Below are 27,391 nucleotides of genomic sequence, written 5' to 3' on the forward strand. Positions count from 1 at the left end.
ATTAGTAAAAAGCTCCCTATGGACTTCCTTGGATTGGAGCGTGGGGGCACTTTGGTGAGGAGTGTTATATAATACTTACATGGCTTTTATCTGCGTCGCAGAAGCAGGTGGAGAAGTCGCTGTAGTGTGATAATTGACTGCTTAGATCTAGGTGGTATGTATCATCACTCTAGATATTACAAGCTCAAATGTAAGATTAGAACTGCTCGATTTATTTTTAGTGAATCTCCTTCTCCTGGAAGAATACAGCCATCCTGTGCCCTTGTTGAAGCTGAATATTTTTTTGTGCTTGTAGCAGCGGCGCAAAGCAAGCAGCAATTTTGCTGAAAGGAACAAGGGAAGTGGTAAGAACTCATTTTCCCTCCGTGCAGCAGCACCATCACGTATTGTAACTTTGTCTCAGTTGATGGTTCCGCTATTTTGCAAGACAGCGATTCATTAATTTCACCTCGTTTCTGTGAAAGCTGCTCTCCTCCTGCCAGGTTTGTAAGATTGAAAAAAGAGAAGAATAGCATGTGAAGCAATTAATCTATTTCCCCCTGCCCCACTCCCCTTTGCCTCTGAATTCTCTCTGACAAAACTACCAGTTCATGCAGTTGTGCCATCTCATCTTTCTGACAGCCCACTGTGAGGGCTGCATGAATAGAGCTGGAAGACCATCAGATGAGGCTGCTAGCAAATAGCATCCTTCTGTGAGATGCTGTAGACGGGCAGAAGACCTACAGTCATTCCCTTGCAGCTCGTGTTAACTGCAGAAGCCTTGAATAGGCTTTCCAGGGTCTGGAGCAGCAGGTCTGGCTTCATGGATTGGAATTAAACTACCAAACGTAGATGTAAGGTAGTCAATTTCTCTATGGTCATTGAAGAAGAAATAGGTACGAAGAAGCCTCGGAGTGTCTTGGATAGAGGTGTTTACATTTCAAATACTGTAAATGAAATGAGGTGAATCCTGTGTCTTCCCTGGGATGGGCCTTCACAGTTGTCATATTTAGGGGCTGGAGGTGGTGGCTTCAGCAAAGCAAAGGAGCAGTCTGGTGCAGTGCCAGTGAATTCCAGCATCATGTGAGGTCATTTCTCTTGAGCTGCTGGCCACTGCCCAGAAACCATCAGCTTATGCTCAAATTCATCACTTCTCAAGGGAATGTGGCTGTTTATTGCAGTTCCTAGTAGAGATGGTGAGTCGCTGCTGCTGTCTCTCCTGGATGTGGTTGGGGTTTCATTGGGAACAATACAGAGAACTTGGAGACATCATGCAGTCCAGTAGATTTTACTGCATGAGTAATACAGAAGTGCAACACTGGTGTTTTTGCTATTGCAAGTCACAACGTGTGGTTTCCTTATATATAGCTCTTTATACATCTGGTATGAGAGTCTTAGGAAAACTTCATCTGACTGAATACTAAATTCATACTCTATAATTCATACATTATAATTTGTGTTTCAAAGCTTATAAGCAGGCTTATAAGCCTTAAAGCAAGTTTGCATGAATCAAAATGTATTTTCTCTGGAAAGAGGCTAACAGTTCTGTTTCAATATCTTTCCAGATCAAATCTGCTCAGTTTGTAAGTAAAAGAATTGGCAGGAAGAAAGGTAAACTTCTATTCACTGAGAAATACCCTGTTTTTTTCTAGTTTGTGAGCATTGTTCAATGACAAAGATAGTCCCTGGCAAATTTTAGCATCATCTGTACTTCTACAATCTAAATGTTGCATAGTTCAGTCCTCCTTTGTACTTGCAATATTAATGAAGGTATAGAATAAATTGATGTGATGCTATTAGAAGAATCATGTCTGTTTTTCAGTGGTAGAAAAATATATCTTTTCAATTATTTTTGTTAAAATGCAGGGTTTTGATCAAAGAGAGAATACATAGTCAACTAAAGTAACTGTGTATCTTTATCATGCTATCTGAAATTTTGAGTTTAAATTCAAAGGAGAATCTGATAGAGATTAAATAACCCAAAATCATCTGAAGATTCAGAGACTGAGCTGAGCCATAGTTCAATTTTGAAAGAACAGAATTGAGGCAAGTTTGGGGAATTACAAGGTGCGCCATGTAATACTGTTGCTACTGCTGTCTTCTGAAAATAGATAAAAGACTTGTGATCCTTTAAATTTTAAGCACTAAGTCTATCTTTGCTTGGAAGGAGGGTAGAGAAAAAAAACCCCATTTTTCTTGATACTCTGAACATTTCTGGAAAAAAGATATCACTTGTACATTTCAAAAAAAAAAAAAAAAAACCCCAACAAAAAAGAGTTGGACAAAATCAGTCACAGATTAGGATGATATGCTGCAATGGTTGACGGCTCAGATTTTGCCTACTGCATGGCAGCAGGGTGTGTTTGTACAGGGCCAGGGTAGCAAGGATAGGGTAGCCCAAGACACAGGAGAAAAAAAAAACAGTTTTATATGTCTTTTGCGGTCTGGAAAACAGAACTGCTAACTATACTGTGTGGGTGGCACCAAATGTTTTGTTCAGTGATTTTAAAATAAATGGTGAAAACCCAAAGATACAATATTCTCAGGTTAAATAAAATACTGTGTTTCCCTTTGGGGCACCTCAAAAAGACCTGGAATAAAGTTCTAAAGGAAAAGATACTGATGATGCAGGAAAGATGAAAGCGCTTGATTTCATAATTCACCCGCCTCCCCCAAACTATTAATTTGGCAATTTGAAGGAAATTATCCAATAGTTTATAGTTAAAATTTCTTACTCACTTTGAAAAGTCATATACAGCTCTACTGCTAAGCTAATGAAGGTGGTTTTCATGAACTGTCCTTATTCCGAGAAGTATCTATAGTCTCTGCAACCTCTTACCTTTCATGCAGCTTGCAGTGCCAGGCAGGTCAGTACATGATTTGCTTCTGCCTGTGACCTTTTTACAGTCCTGATATCTTTCCTCTCTTGAGGAAGATGAGGGAAATATTACATGATCCTTGTAAAGTCCAGACACTGGGCATTGCTGCAGGGGGCATTGAAATAGGCTGAAAGTTTCATAACAAGAAAAAAATATGAGAGTTTTTCTCCTCATGTTATTATGAGTTTAGTCTTCATAAAATACCGTATTGCAGAAAGCTTGGCTGGGAAATAGATCAGATTATCTCTTTATTCTGTTCTGCAGTGTCCACTCTTTTTTCATACTTATTTTTCATTGCATTTAGACCTATTCTTCAAGCTTAGGTATCTGGAAGATTTTCAGAAATGAACCTGTGCAGAACAATGTATTCTTGACCTAGATGTTGGTTTTGGCAAAGGTCTTAATTTTAGTTAGAGGTTAAACTAGTACTGTTTTCCCAAAAAAACCCAATTTGGTATGCTTTTGTGAATATCAAGAGCATTTACATTGGCTGTTCTCTTATTCTTTTGGTACTTGTCCATGATGTTCTTAGGAGGGAAATTTTAAGATCATATTCCTGAATAGTTGTGCTGCGGGTAGTTTTAAATTTCATCTCAGGTGGGGTGGAGTCCACTATAGAGAGGAGTGGTGCCAAGGCTGAAGCCAGTTTTGGTTTTGATGTGAAGGGGAGAGACCATGTGGCTCTGTGTTGTATGACTTGGAGTTCTTTCAGTGCATCCCTTAGCATCTGGTGGGCGCAGAAAGGCGACAGCCTCTTCCCTCCACCTCCCTAGTAAATTCATAGCGGTTACTCGTGTTCTACCCACAGCTTTGGTACAGGGGCAGTTAGGTGTTTGAACCAAGAGTTGGGTGCATGTGGTACCTGCCCTGATAAGAGAAGAACATTACATTCCACTTTCAGTTTCCTTATACTTGCTGTCTTCTGCCCTGCCTAAGGTGCGGACTAGCATGTCTTGAACCCGTTGAATAGTAACATACTTTAAACACCATGAAAACCTCAAAGCCTCAGTGACTTCTTCAAACTAACCCCCAGTTACAAATATTATATTGAGCTCTTTGGGAGAGAGAAATTCGATGTGTGTGACCAAACCGAACTAACAATATTTTCACAGAATATTCGGAAGCCAAATGCCAACTGCAGCTACAAGCTTATGCGACCACACTGATTGTAATTGCATTGGTGATTTTACTGTTATTAAATGACTTCTGTTGCCTTCTGTAGAGCTATAAAATTCTCAGGCTGCCAGCTTGGAGCAAAAAATGGCCGTAAGTATAGCCATTATGTGGCTATATGAAAGGACTCTCTTACAGCTGTAAGCATTAGCTACTGCCTACTGTTGGAGATGGGATATGGGTCTAGATTTTTATTTTTTTTTTAATGTGCTTGGATGGTGATGGTCATTGGATGGATGAATTCAGGATGCATCCAGGTGTGAACTTGCTCAGATTAATTCTTGATCCTCTGCATTTTTTTTAATCAGTGGTCTACAAGACAACATTAAAATATTGTTGATAAATTCTTCAGATGAGAAAAGGAGCAAGGCAGCAACTGATCCAGGGGACAGGCTCAGGAGACAGAGCAGCCTGGGTTTCCTGCTAAGCTTCCTAATTTTCAATAGAGCCATATGTGAAATCTCACATTTAGCAAACCAGAGTGCAGGTTGCAGTTACAGATGGATGTCCCCATCCTGGGAAGCATTGGCAGTGAAAAGAGTGCTAAACAGTTAATCAGTTAAACGTGCTTTGGCCTTGGATGTGGGACGCATGGATAATGAGAGGTCATTTTGTCCCTGTAGTTGGCAGGGGGTGACTACCCTAGAAATATTATTTCCAGGCTTGGAATATTTAGAGGTCGATTTTGAAAAAGAGAGAATAGCCACAGGAATGATAGAAGGAGTAAAAAAACTTTGTTCAAAGTGAGAAATTCAGGCAACTCCAGCTTTTCCACTAATTGGAAGGGTGGTTGAAATTTGAGGAGCCAGAGATCTCTTAAGGTAGGGGGAGAAAAATAATTTAAAAAAAAATCAGCCAAAACCTGAAGTGCCAAAACCTCAAACTCTAAACTGGGTGCAAATTTGTTAATGGCAAGATTTACACTATTAAATAATAATTGTGTTTTTTCCCCTGCCACCAAAACTTCTTGGAAGAACAAGTGGATGTATTCTTCTTATGGAAATATTACACTGAAGACCTAATTTAGAGAATTTCAGGATTAGATTTAGAAACTCATAGTGTTGGACGTGGTCAGACCAGTTGTGTTTCAGAGCCACTATTGATATTAATCTGTATGGTATTTCTGATAGGGAGATTATAGCCCAGGGTCCCATAAGTGTGCATGTGCTGGGAGCTGGTGTTGATTTAGTTGAGGAGTCCATGAGGCTATTGGTAGGGCCTCCTGCCTCTACTGGGGATACGTAGATGGAAGCAATTAAGCAATTGCACTGAAATGGAGCTGTGTAAGTCTTCCCTAATGAACCCAAGCAACCACCTGTACTCTGGATTTCAGCAGTGTCACAAATCCCTGATTGAGAGTGAAGGCCTGGTGGTTTTGGCTTGATATCAGCTGAAACTCCAAAGGTAAATTCATTTTTTTTTTCTCTGGGTGTTCAGATTCATTTGATACCAAAATAAAACATGGGAAGTTGAGGTGAATGTGAACTGCAACTTAAAGAAAAGGAGGTTTATGTCAGACCAAATGCTACTGTCTTGTGCTGTCAGCTCCTGGCTCCATTTTGTAGTCACCAGACATAGGCTAGCATGATACCAGCGAAATCCAGGCAGCTGAGCAGTCTGACTAAAGCAGTTGGTTTGACCAATTATTTTTATGTCCAACTTGAACCTGAACCTCAGTCATTATTTAACGCTGCCATTAAAGCCAAACTGTAATGAAACAGTAATAAGTTTCGTGTTACCATTTTTTAAGCAATGGTTGAATCAATGCCTTTGTTCAACACGAGGACAGCTGGCGCTTGTTGGGACCTGCAGAGCAGCATCAAGCTGTAACCTCTCCTCTCCTCTCCTCATGCACGCAGCATCATTCTTCATGGGGTGCTGCTCTGCAGACCTGGATGGGATCCTGTTCAGTGCAAGGTTCAGCAAGTGTGTGTGTGATTTGCTGTAAAACTGCTATCCCCTTGCGGCAGAAAAAGGGGTGTTGGTAGTGTTGCCAGTGCCAAGGCACCAGTAGGCCTTAATAGCCCTGACCAGCCCCCCCTGGACCCTTGCCCCTGCACCCTGTATGCCGTGCCATGCCATGCATCCTCTGCCCATTGCTCCATTTAAGATCGGGCTTAAGCCTTCAGTCCTCCTTCATGAAGCTGCCCTCCCGTTGCTGCTGCCTGACAAGTGGCTTCCCATCAACCTGATCTTTTCGTCGTTGATGTACTACATCCCCCTTACATGGGTTTAAAAGGAAAAATTTGAGAGGAAGAATTTTGCTCCCCCCCTTCCTTGCACAGCGCTGGCAGCACTTATGTGCTGCACGTAGCACAGCATCACAAGGCAGGCATGGCAAAGAGAGCTGGAGAGAAGTGGTGGTATGCTGGGGAGCCAGGACCTGCTCCACCTGTGAAGAAGAGAAGAAGAGATAGCCAAAGGGCTGTAACGTCCTGGCTGACAACCCATGCTGTGGAATTGCCCATTTTTGCTTTTAGATGTTATATTTGCTGGTTTTAAGCCATTTGGAATATTTGAACTAGCTACTGAGTCATTATTGGCTGGGAATTGAGTCAAAGCAGGGTGAGATTAAGTGTTAACTGGCTGCAAACTGAAATCAAACTGAAAAGTTCATTAGTTCAAGGTGAAGAATAGTCTAGGATTTTTACGCAAGCTCTTTTACTGACTTTATATATGAATTTAGATTTAGACTTTGTGAGGAGGTCTGGCTTTCTCTCTGCTTTTAGATAGAGGAGGGTGCACCTGTAATAGCCCTTTGGGCAGAAGTGCGCTTTTGAGGCAAATCTCCTGATTGTCCCCAGTTCCTACACTTCAGTAATATCCTCTGGGTGCTACGGCCACTCACAGGCTCTTTGCGGAATCAGACCGGAGTTAGTCTTCAGTAAATCCCATGAAAATAAGGTAATGTGGATGTAGGATCCTTGGCACCAACTATTTCACTCTGCTTCTTTCAGTGTGCAATGTCTGCTGGTATAACCTCAGCAAAGTGTACCACGGGGATATGGCTAACGTCTCAAAACTGCTGCTCAGGTCCTGCCTTGTGCACACGTCGCTACTTGACTTGATGTGCAAAGCCACTTCAGTGCTAATGCTGCCTTGCAGTTAATAACCTGTCTGGTGCCAATTCTGGCTGAAATCTTAAAGGTCTGAAGTGAGATTCTCAAAGTAACTTTTCTCCTGCTTCTCTCACAAGTGGGATTTGTCTCTCAAGTACTCTCAGATCTGAGGGCCCCCAGTGCCTTTTCAATACCAATGTTCAAGTTCTTTAATTCCTCTCACACGGTTCCTCTGAACTGGAGATAACTTTGAGTCAAAAGTATGTTATTTATGTCCTGTGAGTGAATGAATGCTTGCAGTGAGTTGAAATCCTTGGCTAAAAGCTGCTGCAGTTTTGCAAATTCTATCATAACATTTTAGCTGTGCATTTTAATCAAGCTCAGCAAATCAGTTCAGGCTCCCTGATCCTGCAAAGTACCCTGCTTTAGGTTCTCCTTTGAATCTGTTCTGCTTTTTAATGCACATTTTCTTGTGGAGCTTTTCTCACTTTATAATTTTGGGATTTGGATCAGAAGGAGAGACTGAATAACGTGAGGTTTTTAATAATTATTCTTTTCTGACAGAAAGCATGTGTGAGTGCACAGGATTTTTATGCTAATACATACAGATGCATACTTGAACTAGTGACCTGCCTATCTGTGGACCTTCCAGGAGGCACCTACTGCTTTTCATAATAGGTTTATTAATGAAGAATTCAACAGGAACCGGAAGAATGTATTTTTGGGGAGGGGAAAGAGTAGGTATATATATCTAGTCTAACAGAGGAGGGTGGTGGGGGGTGGAATCATACAAAGAGCTGTTCCTTAGTTCATCCGTTTACCCCGGCTAAGGAAAGATTCATTAATATGAAACATTCCCTAGATACTTTTCCACTGAGTTATCTGTTGTTTTTGTGCTCCTTGCTCAGACTGGACTTCCAGAGAAGTTACGAGTTGCAGGATTTCACTTGGAAATTTTAATTTTGTTATACAGTTGTGTGACAAACAACTGTATGTAGAGTTCAGGCTCTAACTGATCTTGGATTACCTTATGCTTTCTTGAAAAAGTTGCAGTGGAGATAGAAAATACAAAGAAAAGTAGGGGAAAGATAGGGAAAAATTATTTTCTTTCCACTTGACAGAGAACTAATTTTCCAAAGGCTGCAAACTGGAGTTTGTGGATGGCCAGAAATCTCTCTCAAATCTTTTATTTGGAACAAAATGCTGTTCCATGCTTGTCCTAAACTGTTTTGCAAAGGTTATTTGGTGAGAGATTTCAAATTTCGTCTAGTTGGATTTTCACAGTTTTGTGGTGAAGACTTTATTTCGGCATCAGCAGGAGGATGATGTGAAGCCTTTCTGTGTTGTTTTGGTGTTTCTAGGAATGGAAATTGCCACTCTGGCTAACACATTGTTCTGCTCAGAGGGAGACAAACCCCCAGCTCTGCAATGGGCAGTATAAGGGAAAGCAGTTTCAGAATCACAGAACCGCCGAGATGGGAAGGGACCTCAAACTATCACCTGGTCCAACTTTTTGTGGGAAATGGAGCCTAGATGAGATTATCTGGCACCTTGTCCAATTGCATCTTGAAAACCTCCAGTGATGGGCACTCCTGCACATCCCTGGGAAGGTTATTCCAGGGAATGACTGTTCTGACTGTAAAAAATTTCCTTTCTTACATCAAGATGAAACCTCTCCCAGTGCAACCTGTACCCATTGCCCCATGTCTTCTCCATATGGCTCCTTGTGAAGAGAGAGCCTCCATCCTCTTTGTAACTGCCCTTCAAGTACTGGAAAACTGCGATGAGTCTTGTCTTCTCCAGTGCAGTGCCGTGGGGTCAAGTGGACAAAATATTGAAATTTTGAGCCATGAAGCACCCTGTCATAAGCTTCTGATTAAGTCTTTGTAACAAAGTCACTCACCTCTTTGGCTGCCTGTGGGAACATGGGGACACTGGGGCTGCTCAGCCCGTTGGAGGGGGAGAGCTTACCTTGCAGCTCTTTGTGGAAGCTGACTCTTGACTTACAACAACATGTGATATCCAGTTACCTTGTGTAATTTGCTTCCTTTTAACAGTTTCATCTGCCTGTATGTCATGTGCAAAGGCTACTCTCAGGTACCTATTTTAGGAGAGGAGTGGACCTCCTGCCCTCAATCCAGCTTCCTTGCGCTTGCATCCTTGCTGTCACTTGAGAGCCTTCCTCCACATGAAGTGTCCCAGGGGCATGGGTGGGGGGCAGTGCTGACCTGGAGCTGAACCAGAGCAAATCACTGAACTTCCCCAGCAGGGAAAGCTAACAAACAGCACTCACACCCCTAGATTTTCTGCTTGCCACACAACATTTTCAAGCTGTTTCTTCTTCTGCTAAGATTACAACTAATCCACCCTGCAGTTTTCAGCAAATTTTCAGTTGAAGTATGTATGGAAAATAGTATTCACACAGTTGCAAAAAACTATTAACTTATGGCAAAATCAATTTTTGAGAGGGGAAAATATTGATTTTTTTTTTTTTAATATAAATTTTTAGAGAAGAAAAGTAGCTATAAAACTTTGGAAAATGCAAAAAAATTGTAAACATTTCTGTGAATGACTTCCTGGTTTTGAATGAAATCTCTTTCACAGAGGAGAACAGCTCTATCAAACATTTAAGTAGAAACTAAAACCTGCTGTTTTTCTGCCTGCCGCTTGCAGCTCTTATGCAGCTACTGCATGTGGCGTTAGTCTCTTTAGGATTCCCTATAAAATAAATAAGAAATGTATATAATAATATCAATGTATTCATATACTGCAATGACATAATTCTGCAATGTATATTTTGCATACATCTATTACATATAAAAAACTAATATAAGCATCACCTTCCAATAGAGCGCTACTCCCATGCAGGCTTCGGGAAGATAGGATATTCCTGCCCTGCAGATGTCTAGAGCTTTTCATCATTCTGTATTTTAGGATATTAATTTCTGATTTTGCTGTGATATGAATTTTTGCTCAAAAACCCCTTCAACCACTCACCAGCTCTCAAATCTCTACTCAAGCTGAGTAATAACTATTTTGGGGAAATGAATGTGTAAAAGGATATGCAGTTTTGGCAAGGAAACAAGAAGTATAATATCCTATATATATATTTTTATATATATTTATATATATATCTCAATCATACTGGGATGACTCAGGTTGGATTCAGTTAGAAGGCAGGCTGTAATACTGCTGTGAATGTAACACAAGGATATTTAGTAAGTGGAGTGACATGCCAAATTTTTCCATACTTAAGTTATGTAACTGTTGGGTTTTAGGAGGCCTGCTCTTCATGAATAAGGTTTAATACTGAATTTTCATATACCTTGGATTTAATTTTCAGAGGAGCTTCTCTGACTTCTGTATGTGTTGAAGACCAGTTTTTTTATTTATTAGAATGTGTAATAAAGGATGGAGTTTCTTTTGCTGAATTTTAGTTCTATTTCTATGCCACTCAAAAGTGAATGGAGATTTAAATTTTTTACTGTCTATTTCTAAGATTTTCTGAAATAAAATCAGGTTTTCTGGTCCTTCTATAAGTAATAGAGAGTCACCCATGGTTCATCCACTGGCTGAGAAGATGAATGGCTTGCCTGGGAGCGTCTGAGAGTGACAGAGTCTCAGGTGTGAGGGGTGTCGTTAGAGAAGGTGTGCCAAGGCTCTAATTAATATGGCTCTTTCTCTTTTGGTTGCCTTCACTAGGAAACTGCTGGAGGAATGCTGTGACCCTGGGCAGCTCTTTGCTATGACAAAGCTGAATTCCCCGATGGGAAAGAACCTCTGGTTTGATGGGGAATTTTTATATTCTTTCACTATTGACAATGCAACTTACTCTCTCTTCCCACAGGTCAGTAACCGTTTCTCTTTTCACTTTAAGTATTAATATACTAAATGATAACATGCTACAAATGAGTATAATTAGGCTAAATTCTTGTCAGGAAATTCCATCTGTGTTTTGTATTGAGAAATGGTCTCCTCTGCTTTTTTAACTTCTGTGTTCTGAAAATTGTAAAATGTTTGTCTGCATGTTAATATTTCCCCAGCTACTTTTCAGGTGTGTGGATGAGATTGGGCCACCCATCTTGATTTTTAAAATGCTAAGTTCTGGCTGTTTTAAGAAGGTGATTTCTGCATTTCAGTCAGTGATCATGCTTACTGGGAGCATGATCGCTCATTTGGGATTGCTTCAGTTCAGATCTGTTTAGTTGAGGTGTGACAGTGCTTTGTGTGAAGGTGTCCAAGTTACTTCCAAATTAATGAAGTTTATTGATGGCAAGCAAATGTGAGCCAAATAACAGAAGCCGACAACTTGACATTGTTGATTCTTGCTGTGTTTTGAATATTAGAAGTGGTTTGTTGTTGTTCAGCTAAGGTTAAGTGCAGTGTTTTCGAGCACTAGGAATTTGTAATACTGATCTAGGCTTCTCGTATTTTAATTAATAGATGAGCTGATGTTAAATAATGAGTTTATTACATTGAATTTTGTGTATGGAAGGAGAGGTGTTTTATGTGGCTACACATGTAAAGAGAGCCAAACATCTGGATGCATTAATTGATTTACATGTTACTTTAATTTCTCAAAGGCATAGGTATTTATTAAGCCTCCCAGTCAGCGTTGAGTCATTCACGCTGGGCTTTTCGTTTGTTGCTGTTTCAGTTAAACATGTAGCAGAGTTCTTACTTGTTAAACTCATCCTGCAAAGAAAACATCAAAAAGGTGGTTGGTTTTTTTTAAAGTAGTTTCCAGATCTCAACAACAGAGTTATGACTTTGAGTTTATTTTAGTGGAGAAAGAGTGAGGGGCAACTGCAGTGCAGAGAAGAGGAGATAGGAACAGGCACTTTCTGTGTTAAGACATCATCTGGAGGAGCAGTATTACAGCTGTGTCTCGTTTAGGCTGCCAGTCCGCTGTCTTGTCACTTGGCTGTGCCTGCTGCAGTGAACCAGTTAATAGACCTCTGCCTCCCTCAGGCTGCTCCCCAGCTGCTGTGTCCCTGCAAGCTCAACAAACAAGTAGATGCTGAAATGTGCATGACGAGTGTTTTTTTTCTAGCAGTACAGCTGGAAAGGGGCTTGTCATGGTTTAACCTGTCCGGCAGCTAAAACAACTGTGCAGCCATTCGCTCACTTTGCCCCCCACAATGAGATGGGAGAGAGAATCAAAAAGAAAAAGTTAAAACTCGTGGGTTGAGACAAAGGCAGTTTACTAAGACAGAAAAGGAAGAGAATAATAATAATCATGATAACAGAATATACAAAATAAGTGATGCACAGCACAATTGTTCACCACCCGGAAACGATGCTCAGCTAGTTCCTGAGCCGCCGCCCCTCCCAGCCAACTCCGCCAGTTATATATGGAGCGTGACATCATATAGTATGGAATATCCCTTTGGCCAGTTGGGGTCAGCTGTCCTGGCTGTGTCGTCTCCCAGCTTCTTGGACGCCCCCTGCCTTCTCCTCGGCAGGCCGATATGAGAAGCTGAAAAGTCCTTGACTGCTTGGCAACAACTAAAATATCAGTTTTACCATCATTATTCTCATCCTAAACCAAAACCAAAGCACTATACCAGCTGCTAGTAAGAAAATTTAACTCTGTCCCAACTGAAACCAGGACAAGGCTGCCTGGCTGGAGTGAATGTCTCTCCCTGTCTTTGACACTGGTAGAAAGTTTATGGTGTGTTGCAGAGTAGTAGCTGTAAATCTTTTTTATGATGATTAGTATGATTTATTGCTTCAATATTGCACTGTTTATTGGAGCAAACTGAAATCCTTGTCAGAGCTGTGAACTTTGTACCACACAAAGATATTGGCAGCAACTGCTCAAAATGTGAACATCCTTTCAAATGTTTCAGAAAAGCCCCACCTGGGCTGGCACAGGGAGGTCAATATTTTGTGATGGATTTGGGGTTTCAGATTTGGATTAAAACCTAGCACTCTGCCTGTCCACAGTGGTGTCCTAACTCCTCTCACAGAAAAGAGCAGAATACGGGACGGGCTCCTTCACAGAGGTAAATACTGGTTAGAGAGGAATCATGGTCTTGGGAACTCCAGTGGTTCCCAGGCTCCCAAGCCCTATCCTTGAAGCTTATCACTTGACTGGATTGAGAGTGAGGATCTGGGAAGCCCTGAAGAGACAAACTGCTGAAGGACAATGTGAGCTAAGGAGTTGGGACTTCAGTGTCCCCTTCAGTGTCAGAGTGAAGAGGATGGCTAGAGACTGTTGTAGTGGTGGTGGTGGAAAAGGTGAATTTTTACGATGTTCCAACCCTAGAACAATGCTAGAAAGCAGCTCTAGGACCAGTGCCAGAAATGCTATTCCTTTAATGAATTTATGGGCAGTTCATTTCTGACAAGTGCTACTCACTACCACTGCCTCTAACTGGATGTGTTATTCCTATGTATTTTGCCCAGAGGAATTTTGTAAACCTTTATCAGATGAAATCCTGTTAGTCTTAAAAGCTTAGGAAGATTTATTTGCAGTAAATTCTTAAGCAAAGTATTTTTCTACCTCTCTGTTTCAAGAAAAATACTTGCCTAAATTTTTCAGGCTTCTACTTTGAAGAATGATGTCTATTAGCTTGCTAGCAACAGGCAAGTGATTTTTGTGAAGATGAATATTCCTTTCAAAAGTATCCAGAAGCTTAAAACCACTCATAAAATATGGGTAATACTCTGAAATGCTCAGGAGATGTAATAGGAATGTAAAGGACCGCAGCTATGTTGATATAATTGAAAAAATATTTCCTCCGGAATAAATAGAAAAGGCTCCATCCACATCAATCTGTTGGGCTTAAGCCATTTTGTGCTTGCAGAAGATTTCTCAGGCCTGAACCAGTTATTAACTTATAGGATAAAGTAACTCTAAATAGGAAACTTGCTGTGTTTTATGGCATAGAATAAGCTGGCTATGCACCAATGGAGACTTATACAGAAATAATGTAAGTATGTCAGAACTTAATATGTAAAATGTCACTTATTTTTGAATGTGAACAATACAAAATAGAATATTTTTTCTTCTGAGTAATCTGTAGATAAAGTTCTTACAGCTGGTTCAACATTTTTGATGGAGTGCTTTTCCAATAAAAATGCTATTTCATCAAAATATAAATTTAGTATCAGTTCATTGGTTTTTCAATTTTTCTGTGAAGTGAAAAGGTTAAAAGGTTTTAGTGGTGTTATAACATTTCATTTTACCATTTTTTGAATGTAATATTTCAACTGTTGTTTTTTTTATCAGCTCAGTTGCTAGCTTTATTTTCCACTCAGACTTTGCTTGATTATATTCCTCCTCCTTTTATTTTGTTAAGTTTTTGATTGGCCAAGGGAGAAATTTGCAAAAGAGAAAAGCTTTTATGTGGAATAGTCATTCAGTGTTTCATTTTAGTTTGAGAACAAAATATGAAGTTGCAGTGTTTTGCATGAACCAACAATTGCAGCTGCTGGAACTGGCTCCTCTTACTCTCCCCCTCTCTGTGTCATTTTCCCCCTGATTTCTAGAATTTTTTTTTTTTTGAAACAGAACTGAAATATTACACAGACTGCACCATCTTTCCCAGCCTGGAGAAAAACTGCTTGTGGTTCATTGTCAATACCTAATGGTCAGGAGAAGATGCGAGGCAGAACGTGGCTCATCAGAGAAGATGGTCTTGCATGCAGTGAGGGTGGGCATCTCACCAATGTCTCATTTCCCAACACGTACTACGGTAGCATTGCCTGGAGCTGTTGGATAATGGAGTGTCATTTCAATTAAAATCAGACATTTCTTGACAGCAGCTTTGTTGTATTACTTGCTGTGATCTACAGCATTATTTCCCCAGTCTTAGGAGACAAAAAGCGTAGAGTCTGCATATAACTGTAGGTGTAGTTTAATATTAACAACAAAAGGATATTCCTACTGCATACCTACCACTTTTCTAAAGCTTTTCTCGTAGACTTGAAGTTTCAATATTAGCCAGTAATTTTGATACATATCTGGGGGCACTGAGAGTTCGGAGATGCGGGTGACCCTACTACTGTTGAAACCGGCAGCATGGTTGGATAAAGCCCTGAATAGCCGGGCTGCCATGTCTCAGTTTGGCCACTAAAGGCCATGGGTAACTTTTAAATGTATTTCCTCTCCATTGTTGTCCAACTATTATACAGAAAATGGAACCCTGTGTTGGTGTTCAGGAGTCCTGTCCCTGACAGGACAGAGACGTACACCCTCCTTGCTCTTCAGTCTGGAAGTTTAGCCATGCAACTCCGGTCCAATTGTACTGTATTGAGGCACAGCAGGAGGCATGACTAGCATTTTCCACCCTTTACTGTCTGACTAGAATGGAAGAAACCAGGCTTCAATATATTCCTGCAGTAATTTTTAGATGCTATGAGTAAATGTGATGTAACCACAGCAGTAGCTGGGATGTAACTCAAAACCATATGAGAGAAATGTGAACTAACAGTCATCTGCTTTTGAGTTAGAGAATAAAACAAGCCCGAATTTCAAACATTTTCTGAAATAATTTTGCACTCCTTCTGGGCTTTTTGTTCCTCAGTTTCAAAAGCAAATTTCAGACTATCATTAGAGAAAAAAAAACCCCTCACCCCAGTATTTAGCTGTTTATACAAATAATGGATTTTTATTGCTTGTTGGCAAAAGCTTATAGCAAGGAAGAACTGAGGTGAATTTCTGAGGTCTCCTTTCCCCTTCCCCCAAAAGGTTAAAGAAATGATTAAATCAAGTGGAACTTTTCACTCTGCCATGTAAAGTATTATTTGGGAGGGTAGAGGAGTGAATACATTTCAAGAGAAATTTCAAGTGTTAAACAACTTTTTAATTTAACAAAATAAAATAACTCATTGAAAAATTTTCTAGTTTTATTATATTTCACTTGAAGCAGTTAGACACCTTTGGTACCAGTAAATTATTTCACATTACTAAAATATGATTCCCCAGCTGCTCAAATCCCATCTGAAGTTTCACCTGCAAAATGCTGTCAGCTAGAAGAATGGCTACTTGCAATGAGCTTCTCATGAATAGTCATCACAAATGGTGTCTGAGAAATCCAAAGGAAATAGCTTCAACCCACAAATAAATTTGGGAAAGCTGGCAGCTGTTTCTGGATACCTTGTGATCAGGAGAAAGGCAATATTTTTCAAATTATTAATCAGAGTTTAAATTCTTGTCCTTAATATAAAGGCAGAGAAAATTTAATCGCTCTGTGACATTTTCTGGGTTATTGGGGTGAATGTTGTATTGGGTAACAGTGAATGATTTTATGATTGTACTATGTGATTTGTGGTTTTTATTCAGGGTCCCTGTTAGATTCTGGGAGCTTGTTTAATTTTTCTTGGTTGCTCACAACATTCCTCATTTGGCCACAATTTTTATTGTGTCCTTCTGTGGTCTTAAGGTTATAGCTCACAGCTAATAGAGTAATTTGTAATTATTTCAGGGAAATAATTCGGATTTGGAAAGGGATTTTGGTGTAGTCTCTAGGCTTTTCCCCCTTTTTGCATGATGAGGATTACAGGAAAAACATACTCATCCTGAGGAAGAAAATGGTAGGTTTTGATTCAAGTAAAAGGTGAGGTCTAGGAGCAGCAAGTACTGGGAGGGGTTTGGTGGGAGGGCGGCTGCTGCGTGGACACAGGGTGGAATGTGAAGCTACATGTTAAGATGACAATGTTAACTTGCTTAGGGCAAATGCTATGTGTTGTTTGGACTGATTTTAGACCCAGGTGATCCAAAAATTGTGTATAAAGTGGGAAACCACCTGAAGTGAATGGGTTTAGGATTTGATGCACTGCAGTGTTGCCAGGAGGCATGAATCACTGCCTTTGGTGTTGACTTTGGAAGTGGTTTGTTAATTTTTGGTACCAATCTAACTTACTGAAGTACTTTGTTCTCAGTAAAGCTCTGTAGTTAATAGCTGCTTGGAGAAATACAAATATTGGCTGTCATATGTGTCCTGATTTTTTTTCTTGATGTGTTGGGTAGGGGCATGAAGTGCCTGCAGACCTAACATTTATTGAGCAACTCTTATATTTACTTCCATTAATTCTGCTGTCTAAATAGCACCTCCCTGACATCTTTTGAGTTGTATGTAATTAGGATTTGGGGAAACTTCTTGGTGCTGTCCCTTTTCTTCCTTGTTTTCTTTTTTTTTTTTTTTTGTTTTTCCCCCAGCATACTGTAATGCAAGCTATGTTCTTGATTTGGGCTACATTCAAAATGAGAATGTAATAAATATTAATTACTGCAGACATGGAAAACATATACTAAAAGGCAAAGAGGTAGTTATATCTTGTGAAGAGGTAGTTATATCTTGTGAAGTGACATCTGCATGCTAGGAATGCAATTAAAAAGCAATCTTCTGAATTACTAAAGCAATTGTATCATATAGTGCCTTTCATAAACTGGGATGTGAAATACTATCTATAGAGACCTGATGAATTGTGCTCTTTTGGAGCATGAGTCTTCCCTTCAGTCTTGGATAATCTCTAGCCATTGGCATCAAGGTGATTGAGATAAAAAATCTGGCTTAATATTTAGTTAAGTGAAACCCCTACCCTCACTTTGATTCCATACTGACTAATTAAGAACTGTGTAATTGGACCATTTTGTGCAGACTGTTAGAACAGATGATGCCCTATTCCAGCTTTGCTATCTGGTTGGTTAAGCAAAAGCCATAGTCCATCTGAAACAGCTCCATATAGACAAGATGCAAACAGGCCTGATGGTGAAAGTCAAATTTATGCTAAAAAGACTGAGATGCAATGTGTATAGTTTGAAGTAATTAACTAGAGGATGGGCAACATACTCTTGTTGAAGTGAGTTAAAACAGACCAAGGAGTGGCTTTCTGTCCCTGTTGATCATCGGATGTGTGCTTTGATCTCTCTGGGCTTGCTAAAATGTCTTCAGCCAGGCTTAGCCAGGCTGTCTTTGGTGAGCCTGATTTTTCTGGAGCTTATCTGCAATAATGCACATGCCAAATTGGCTTTATCTCAGTCAGTGCAAATACATAAATAGATGCTGACCTTTCCAAATGTAACAGAGAGGAAGGGAAGGACTAGATCTGGCTGTGAAGTGTCATTTTGGCCCGCAGGCAGAGAAAGAGGAATGGCTGCCCTAACTCAACATTTCTATTTGAAATCTAAAGTGACTGAGCGTCAATCACTCTCTTTCCTAGATAACACAAGAGCTGATCCAAGCACACACCAGTTCCTTTGCCAGACATACCCTCGTGGTCTTGGGCATTAAAAAACCCCACAGATCAATCCCACCTTTGTTTGGGATTTTGGGGATATAAGGATGTGGGAGAGCTTCTGCATTGTTATGTATACTGAGCAGTAGTAAAAAAGTATAAAACCCTGTGGGATTGTTGTGGAGTCACCTAAAACAGAAGGGACATGGGATACTTTCAAGAGGATAATTCAGCCATGAGGGTGTTGTAACTTTGAGTTACTTTGTATTTGGAAAATGCTTCAAAGTGCATATTTGTTAATTTCTGTTAGTACCCAGGGCTGTACAGTTACTGACTGGTAAACCGCAGGCCTGCACATGGAGCAGCCACTGAGCGTGAAGAGGCCACAGCAGAACTGGAAACATGGGCCAGGCTGAGGGATGTGGCAGTGATGTGCTGTCCCAGGGAGGCGGGACACACTGTGGAAGGGCATCTGCTGGCAGAGGCAGGGACGATCTTGTGGCACTGCACGCTCATGCACGTTTCTACTCATTAGCTGCACAACCAAAATTTTCTACCTCAAATAACGCTTTTGACGGTATCAAAAAGTCACAACTATGGATAAAGGGATGTTATGCTGTGGGACTGTAAAGCATAGAGCAAAAAGGCTGAATCCAAAGAGGAAGTGAGCAGAGCAGGCAAAGACAGCCAGAGAGGCCTTGGGAATTTTAGGGGCTTTTTAGTCAACGTTTGTCTGCTTTATAGGAACATAACTTGCTGCTTTATAAGCAAGAAATGTTGTAAGCAGGAGAATAATTAAAGGAAGTGGTCACAGATGAGAGGCTGTAGGAACAGCAAACTTCTGATGGCTACGAGTAACTACAGGGCATAGGAGCTGCCTCGATTAGGGTGTAAAAATAGAAATAAGAGTTGGCTTTGCTCTGCCCAAAGGCAACACAGATTTGTTTTGTTTGTTTTGTTGTAGCTTTATGTAACTGATAAGATGCTATAAGGAGGTTCTTTCTCCATGCAAGGTTTTTTCTGGCAGTGAACTCGTTTATACACCAAGACTTCCACCTACAGGTGCAATGAGACCTTTGCTGCTTTGGAAGTCAATGTCTAAATCTTAGAATCACAGAATCATTCAGGTTGGAAAGGACCTTTAAGATCATTAAGTCCAACTGTTAACCTAACACTGCCAAGTCCACCTACGTCCCTAGGTGCCACATCCACATGTCTTTTAAATACCTCCAGGGATGGTGACTCCTCCACTTCCCTGGGCAGCCTGTTCCAGTGCTTGACAACCCTTTCAGTGGAGAAATTTTTTCTAATATCCAATCTAAAACTCCCCTGGTGCAACTTGAGACCATTTCCTCTTATCCTTTCGCTTGTTACTTGGGAGAAGAGACTGACACCCACCTGGCTACAGCCTCCTTTCCTCCAGGTTAAACAACCCCAGTTCCCTCAGCTGCTCCTCATAAGATTTGTGCTCTAGACCTTTCACCAGCTTTGTTGCCTTTCTTTGGACACACTCCAGCACCTCAATGTCCTTCTTGTGAGGGGCCCAAACTGAACACGGTATTCAAGGTGCAGCCTCACCGGTGCTGAGTAAAGGGGGACGATCACTTCCCTAATCCTGCTGGCCACACCATTTCTGATGCAAGCCAGGATGCTGTTGGCCTTCTTGGCCACCTGGGCACGCTGCTGGCTCGTATTCAGCTGGCTGTTGACCAGCACCCCCAGGTCCTTTTCTGCCGGGCAGCTTTCCAGACGCTCTTCCCCAAACCTGTAGCATTGCGTGGGGTTGTTACGCAAGTGCAGGACATGGCAGTGAGCCTCATTGAACCTCACAGAATTGGCCTCAGCCCATCGATCCAGCCTGTCCAGATCCCTCTGTAGAGCCTTCCTACCCTCAAACAGATCAACACGCCTGCACAACATGGTGTCATCTGCAAACTTACTGAGGGTGCGTTCGATTCTCTCATCCAGATCATTGATAAAGATATTAAACAGAACTGGCCCCAGTACTGAGCCCTGGGGAACACCACTTGTGACCGGCCACCAACTGGATTTAACTCTTTGGGCCCAGCCATCCAGCCAGTTTTTTACCCAGCGAAGTGTACACCCATCTAAGCCATGAGCAGCCAGTTTCTCCAGGAGAATGCTGTGGAAAATGGGTGTCGAAGGCTTTACTAAAGTCCAGGTAGACAACATCCACAGCCTCTCACTCATCCACTAAGCGGGTCACCTTGTCATCGAAGGACATCAGGTTAGTCAAGCAGGACCTGCCTTTCATAAACATGTGCTGACTGGGCCTGATTGCCTGGTTGTCCTGTACGTGCTGTATGATGGCATTCCAGATGATCTGCTCTATAACCTTCCCCGGCACCGAGGTCAGACTGATAAGTCTGCACTTCCCTGGATCCATTTTCTGGCCCTTCTTGTAGATGGGCATCACACTTGTTAACTTCAAAGTCAGGGAAGGTTACACCACTGCAGAAGCTACTAAGGAGGAGTAGCACAGTTACAAATCTTGTAGGAGGATTAGATACTGACTTTCAGAAGATCTTGAGTAATCTTTATATCCTGGCCACCTGTTAGCCTTTCTTATTATTTATGAATTTTGTTTTTAAAAGTCATCTTGTTCAGTTTATAGACTTTTTATTATATATGTGACTATATATTTGAATTATTCAGTGATCAGATTGCAATTAACTTGCTGTATTCAGCTCTTTTGGTGAAATACTTCTGAAATAGGTTTAATACAGGTACTGGCTTATTTGAGGCTTATATTTGGTTGCATTTCATGCCTGGCACTTACCACCTGGCAGAAGAATGAGTAGAAATTGATGAAATATTACATAGTTCTATTTTTCATACACTTGTTTGGTTTCTTGATATGGCTCATGTGAGTTTTACTGGAGTGTGGCAGGATATCAGATTACGTTCAGAAAGTATTTCACTTGCAGCAAAGACGTAGCCCCTCTCTTCTCCCAGGTATTCCTAAATACGGGTGGAAGCATGGCTTAGCAGAGTCCGCAAGCTTGAGGAAAGTCAGGGAAGGTTACATCACTGCAGAAGCTATTAAGAAGGGGTAGCATGGTTACAAATCTTGTAGGAGGATTATATACTGACTTTCAAAAGATCCTTTATGTCTTCTTGCTTAGGGGGGAGTGTAAGCCCAGCTTTACATTTAATAAGAAATCTGCTGCATTACAGTTCAGGAGTTGACTTATGTAGCCAGGCATGGTTGATTTACAGTCCTTATAACCTGATATGGTGTGGAGGGGAAGGGCTGTGGTTCTCTTCTGGAACAACTTTTATTATCTGAATAGCTCCCATGAGGCAGGCATTGGCTTCCAAATGACATTTTGGACATTGGGGAAATAACACAGTAGTGGTTTTCTTACATCAGGACGCACCAGATAAATTCTGTGATGCTGGACATGCAGGTGAAGTACTGTTTAACTTGCTCTTGCTGAGATCAAGAACCCAGGCTGATTTTACCTTCTTGATCAACAGAGCTTATGCTTTTTCAGAGTCTTTAAGGAGAAATTTGAAAATCAAATCTGTGCTGCAGATTGTCTGTTGGCCAATAACTACCAATCTGAGGTGACTGTTTTGCGTGTGGTGGCTAAGGGGGTGCTCTGTAGTGTCAGGCAAAAGCAAGATATCGGAAAGCACTGGTGTGTTTCTAGCTGAAATGAGTCAGGATATGACATTTAACAGCCTTGTGAATTTGGACTTGTTTAATATAACTGTGAATTCCAAATGCAGAAAGAAATAGTTCTTTCCAGAGTGGAGATGGTGGTTTTCTTTTTTCCTTTTTTAATTTATTTTTTAAAGACTGCCTTAGACACTTCTGCAAACCATGGGCACTTGGGGCTGGTGACAGTTGGCAGTACTAGTTGTCATGGTTTAACCTGGCCAGCAGCTAAAACAACCACACAGCCGTTCGCTCACACCCCCGTCCCCAAGTGGGATGTGGGAGAGAATCATAGAATGGTTTGGGTTGGAAGGGAACTTAAAGATCATCTAAAAACCCCCCAAAAAACAAACAAACAAACAAACAAAAAAAGGGGCTTCAGTTGTAGCCCCTGAATGACACCAAACCCAAATCAACAAGACCAAGCCTATTTTTACACAGTTCCCTTTCCACTCAGAAGGCTGCACAAAGAAACACATTCAATCATGGCACATAATCCAGAGGTACAGCACTATTTATGATTTTACTTTTACAAAGCCAGGCTTTTAGGGGAAAAAGCCTTGCATCCTCACACAGGGATTCATTAGGCAGTGCTACACCAAAATACAGGGGCACCGTCAGTTCATTCTGATGGTATCATATTCAAACATGTGCAAAGTCATGGTCTGGAGGGGAAACTTAGTGGTCGCTGCCCTCTTGCTTCTGCCCATAGCAGACAGCCCTACCTGGGCCATACCCGACAGATATTTATGTAGTAAATTTTTAAAGCTTCCAGTAATGGAAACTGCACAGCCCACTAGATAGTCCATTCCAGTACTTTGCTGTCCTTATGTGTAGGATGTATTTCCTGATGTCTAACTTAAAATCCCCCCTTGGCTATAATTTGAGAACATTTTTTTTCTTATCTTTTCCACATATGACTGCTATCAAGTCTCCCCAAAGTCTTGTTTTCTAGGCTAAATGGCTGCAACTCTTTTAATCACATCATTTTTCCTACCTCTCTGAACATTTTTGTTTTTCTGTTAGTCTATAAGGAAGATACGTGACAATTAACCGTGTGGTGCCCTCAGAACATATCCTCAGACATTCCCTTTGGAGATGGTACAAAACGTCAATGCCTTCTCCTCTGAATGGCAGAGCTTAAAGGAACCTTTCTGCTTGAACAAACTTGTATTCAGTGTTGCTGGTTATTCCTGTAGCCAGAAGATCACTGGATGTTGCTACTAATGAGGCGAACCCAGTGTCCCAACATACCTGCTCATCTTTTTCCCTTGATAATGTGTACGGAGGACCGAATAGGGAATGGAGCTCAGGTATCTGCTGCTTTCCAGGTTAAGATTTCTCTGTGCTATCATCACAGCTCTGACAGTCTGCATTGACTAATCTCGTCCATCTCTCTGTCTTAGTAAACTGACTGTACTTTATGTAGCTGGAGACAGACAGACAGTTGCCAGCGGTGAGCCCCCTCTCCAGGCGGGGGGGTGATGTGATATGAATCTTCACTTCATCTCCAGTGAAGATTGCATGGAGCTACTATTGCACATCTTTATTTCTCAGTGTATAGAGCCAAGCTGAATTAGACCTACCTGCAGGGCATGAAATAATTCCAAGCAACACTTTCTCTCTATTGATGATTTTTAATGAGGTTGTGCATATGACAAGAATGTAGAATGGGAATGTGTAATGTGTTCTGGTTTTTAGGCTGACTAACCTATTTGTAGGCTAATTCATTAATAGACGTTCTTCCATCCAGACCATCTCCAGCCTTTTCCTCAATCTAAAACCCACTGGCTTGTCTCACTTCCCATTCCTTGCAGCAGGGTTTGACATATGCACAGTGTAGCTTGTTATTCAGGAGCAATGCTGCAAATTTAAGTGATGGGACTAGGTTCAATAGGAGACAGTTTAGGTGAAAGGAGACAATAAATGCAAAGGCTACATAAGTCTGTTCTGTGATCCACTATTGTGCCAGAAGAAGAAATGAGAAAGCCAAAGATAAATAATCCTTGGTATGAGTATGATGCTCTTTATAGCAATTCCCTCAAGCACTTTACAGTCATTCAAATTCTGTGTATGGTGTTACTGCACAGTTAAATCTATGCCTAGAAATCTCTGGAGACAATTAAAATGAGGGTTTCTGCATGGGGAATATGTGGGGAAGAAATACTGCAAACCCCCTTTTCCTTGTACAATCAAAAGATGCACATGATGAACCACTATTCCTTTTGCTTCATAGCCAAAAAAAATAGGATAGAGCTATAGACTCCCTGTGATATTCTGGGCAGTATATGAATATAGCAGACAGGAGCTCTTCTCCACCCTATGGCATTAAGCAAGGCCTTTGAAAAGCAGGACTATCTCAGTTTAAGCTTGCCAGCACTGCTTTCCTGGCTCTGGTCTTGGCAGACTTCTTGCAGTTCCGATTCCCCAGTTTAGGGTCTGTCTTCCAAGTGGTACCCAGGGCCAGCACCCCCTCATCCTAGCACGGTTGTGACTGTGGTTGGCACAGTGGTTGCATTTGTCTGTTCAGGGCACTCACTAAGCAAAGCAATGTGAGTGCTGGATTGTTAAGCACCAAAAGAAGCATGGTGGGGAAGTGAGTAGCAAACTATGTTGCAAAATAGGTCAAGTGAAGTGTGGTTACACCAAATAGCAATGTTCCAGTTGACTTCAGCATGGCTAGTATTTAGCCAACAGTTCCCTCTGGCTGGGTATAGTTCTGCTAGGGACGCATAAATTTGGGTTTGTGGCTACTTCCTGGCTAACAAAGAATGATTTTATATTTTTTTTTCTTCCCCCAGTTCTTGGCCTTTATGAGCTGCTGTTTTCATGTAGTGAGTAATTTATCTGCTTCATCTAGTCTGACTGAAAAATATTTGTTCATACCCTGAGTGTAAAGGCAAGGCAAATCTGAAACAGCCACTGCGACGAGATAAAATGGAGCTTTTTGTTACTGTTCTTCCTTGCCCCCATCCCAACTGACAACGTCCTTTCTGTTGCTCATGTCAGTAAGGAGGGAATCACTCCTGGCTTGTTGCTTCTCTGAGTCCTTGTAAGCAGGCTATGTGTAAGTCTTGCAGAATCTTTGCACGCTTTTCTACTTCTCCATTTCTCTCAATGGGTTGATCTCACTCTTAAGACTGTTACTTTGCAGGGCAAAGGCACCCTTTTTTGTATGCTTGTCTGAGTCTGTTTGTGAGGATGGTGCATGCAATGATATGCCACAGTGGTCAACATCATTGTATTAAAGTGAGGTCAACCATAGTTTTGTTGACTTCTATTTATCATTTTGGTTTTAAGTGGTACAGAGATCCTTGGCATGTGACTCAATGAAAGAAGTGAAATCACTGGTGTCCTGGTTTCCTGATGCAGTAGTGGGGATGTTATTTTCTGCAGCTTTTTCTTGAGAAAGGGTCAGGTACTATCTTCTTCAGATATGAATTTACCCCAAATTGTCATCAGAATGCCTGGATAGTCACTGTGTTTTGGGATTTTCAAATTGAATGTCTGGTTACTCAAGAATAGACCATCTAAGAGATGAGGAAGTTGTAGAGAAAACCTATGTAGTGATAATTAGCAATGGTGATTTCTCTTTAAAGTTTGATATCTGGTCCCAGTAGGCATTTGTAAGCCTGAATACTTTTCGGAAACCTGCTGTTGCATGTAGCCTACAAAATAAATAACTTTTCCAATGAAGATCAGAAACTTGCTTTTTGTGATTTCAAAGGGTCTTCTTTCATCAGAGATGAAAAATGTGGAGGCAAAGTTAGAAAGTGTTTGGGATGGTTCTGCTCCAATGTAAATTGGATTCTTCCTGCTAGCTTCATTGCTAGCATTTTGATCTTGCAAGGAGTATAGCGGTAGAACTCCTCATTCACAGTAATTAGGTATGCAAGACATAATCTCTGTTTTTACACTTTTTAAATGTAAGCTTTCAGCCCTTCTTTCTGTTTTTCCAAGCACTCCAAAGTTTGATATGCCAATTACCTTGATCCAATATTACTCTTGTTAACCATGTAAACTTGATTTTCATACTGATTTGGTTTGTACAATGCATTTTAATAACTATGTCCCTGTTATCTTTCCTCTTTTATCTCCCTTACTACTGAGTACTGTTGGGTTTGCACTTTATATAACTTTGCACTTTATTCTCTTTGCCAGCTTTAGTTGAGGGTAATATTTGTCTAGGGTAAGGTAACCTGAAAGGCCAGCTTGACCTGGCAGGGCCATAATGGCTGATACTGACTCAGGTTTGGTGGTTCCAGCAAAGTGCTGAGGGGAGCTGGAGCAAAGGGGATTTAGTGTAATGTACTTTCTGTAAGTTTAGCTCTGTCAAGTCATTTAACTTGCACATATTTACAGAAATGTGAGTTTGTGAAAATGGCACCTTTTTACTCAACAGAACCACTTCTTTCATATCCCTAAGGTTTATCTTCCTACTCACAAAAGCATGTTTTCATTCCTGTTGTTCCTTCAGAATGTCCATTCAACTACAGAAAAGCAAGTTGGATTGTATGTTGTCTTGCTCCTAACTAGTGTTGCCAGCTCGATAGGGTTTTTATCATACATTTGTCAAGTGCTAAAGTTTTATGTGACTCTGCTACCCTTGCTTCTATATGGAGCTGACAATTTACAAGGCAGATCAAAATCAAATCCGATTTACTAAGAGACCTATCAGAGGTCTTGATTTCAGAAATTACATGTTCTTGTAATAGGCACTTTATCTTTAAGTCTGTAAGAGCAAAACTCTGGCTTGTCAGTTGAGACAGAATCTTTCCATGCTTAAGCTGAAATTCAAGCTGGTGTCTGACTGAGAGGGGAGGAAAAGTGTAAAAACACAGTAAATATACCTTTTGTCTGATAGCAGCAGAAATTTTGGTAATATAGAAGTAAGGTGAACTAGTATGTACACTATACTATAGATATATTTGTGGTTAATCCTATCACAGGTAAGAGAGTGAGACTAAACCAATATTTTTCAAAACTCACTTGTTCCAGTGTACTTTTGTGTTGGCTGTTGTCACAGACGTCTGCTATCTGCAGCATCCCTTTGGATCAGTGTCCCCTTCTCTGGTAGAGAAGACCTTTGTCTTCTTTCCTGCTACACAGCGCAAATAAATTTACCCTCTGACACCAAATCTGAGCCTTAGGTTTGACACTGTTCAGAGGGAGCGTAGTTCATGACTTCTAAATATCCAAGTAACTCAGCCTGTTTTTCTCCTGGGTTCCAGCCCAAGCACCTTGTACCGAGCCGCTGCTGACAGCTCCCTGTCTGCTGCTTCAGCTCTTTATCCTGCTTTCCTCACCACATTTTTTCCTGTGGCTCTGAGATCTCTCCTAGGTAGTTTCCAGCCCTCCCCATTTGCTACTCTTCAGTCTTTGCCAGCATCTCTTTCTAGTTGGCCTTTTAATCACAGTGAGAGGGTCAA

General features: G+C 41.0%; 1 protein-coding gene across 1 annotated transcript in view; it reads left to right on the top strand.

Moving 5' to 3' along the window:
* Nucleotides 1-27,391, top strand: part of ST8SIA1 (ST8 alpha-N-acetyl-neuraminide alpha-2,8-sialyltransferase 1) — a 146,696-nt gene that overhangs the window by 23,265 nt on the left and 96,040 nt on the right. The window contains exon 2 of the mRNA XM_054829071.1: nt 10,793-10,937. Within this exon, the coding sequence (XP_054685046.1) occupies nt 10,793-10,937 (145 nt within the window). The remainder of the gene's footprint in view (nt 1-10,792; nt 10,938-27,391) is intronic.

This window comes from Grus americana, chromosome 1 (assembly GCF_028858705.1).
Source record: "Grus americana isolate bGruAme1 chromosome 1, bGruAme1.mat, whole genome shotgun sequence".
NCBI lineage: Eukaryota > Metazoa > Chordata > Aves > Gruiformes > Gruidae > Grus > Grus americana.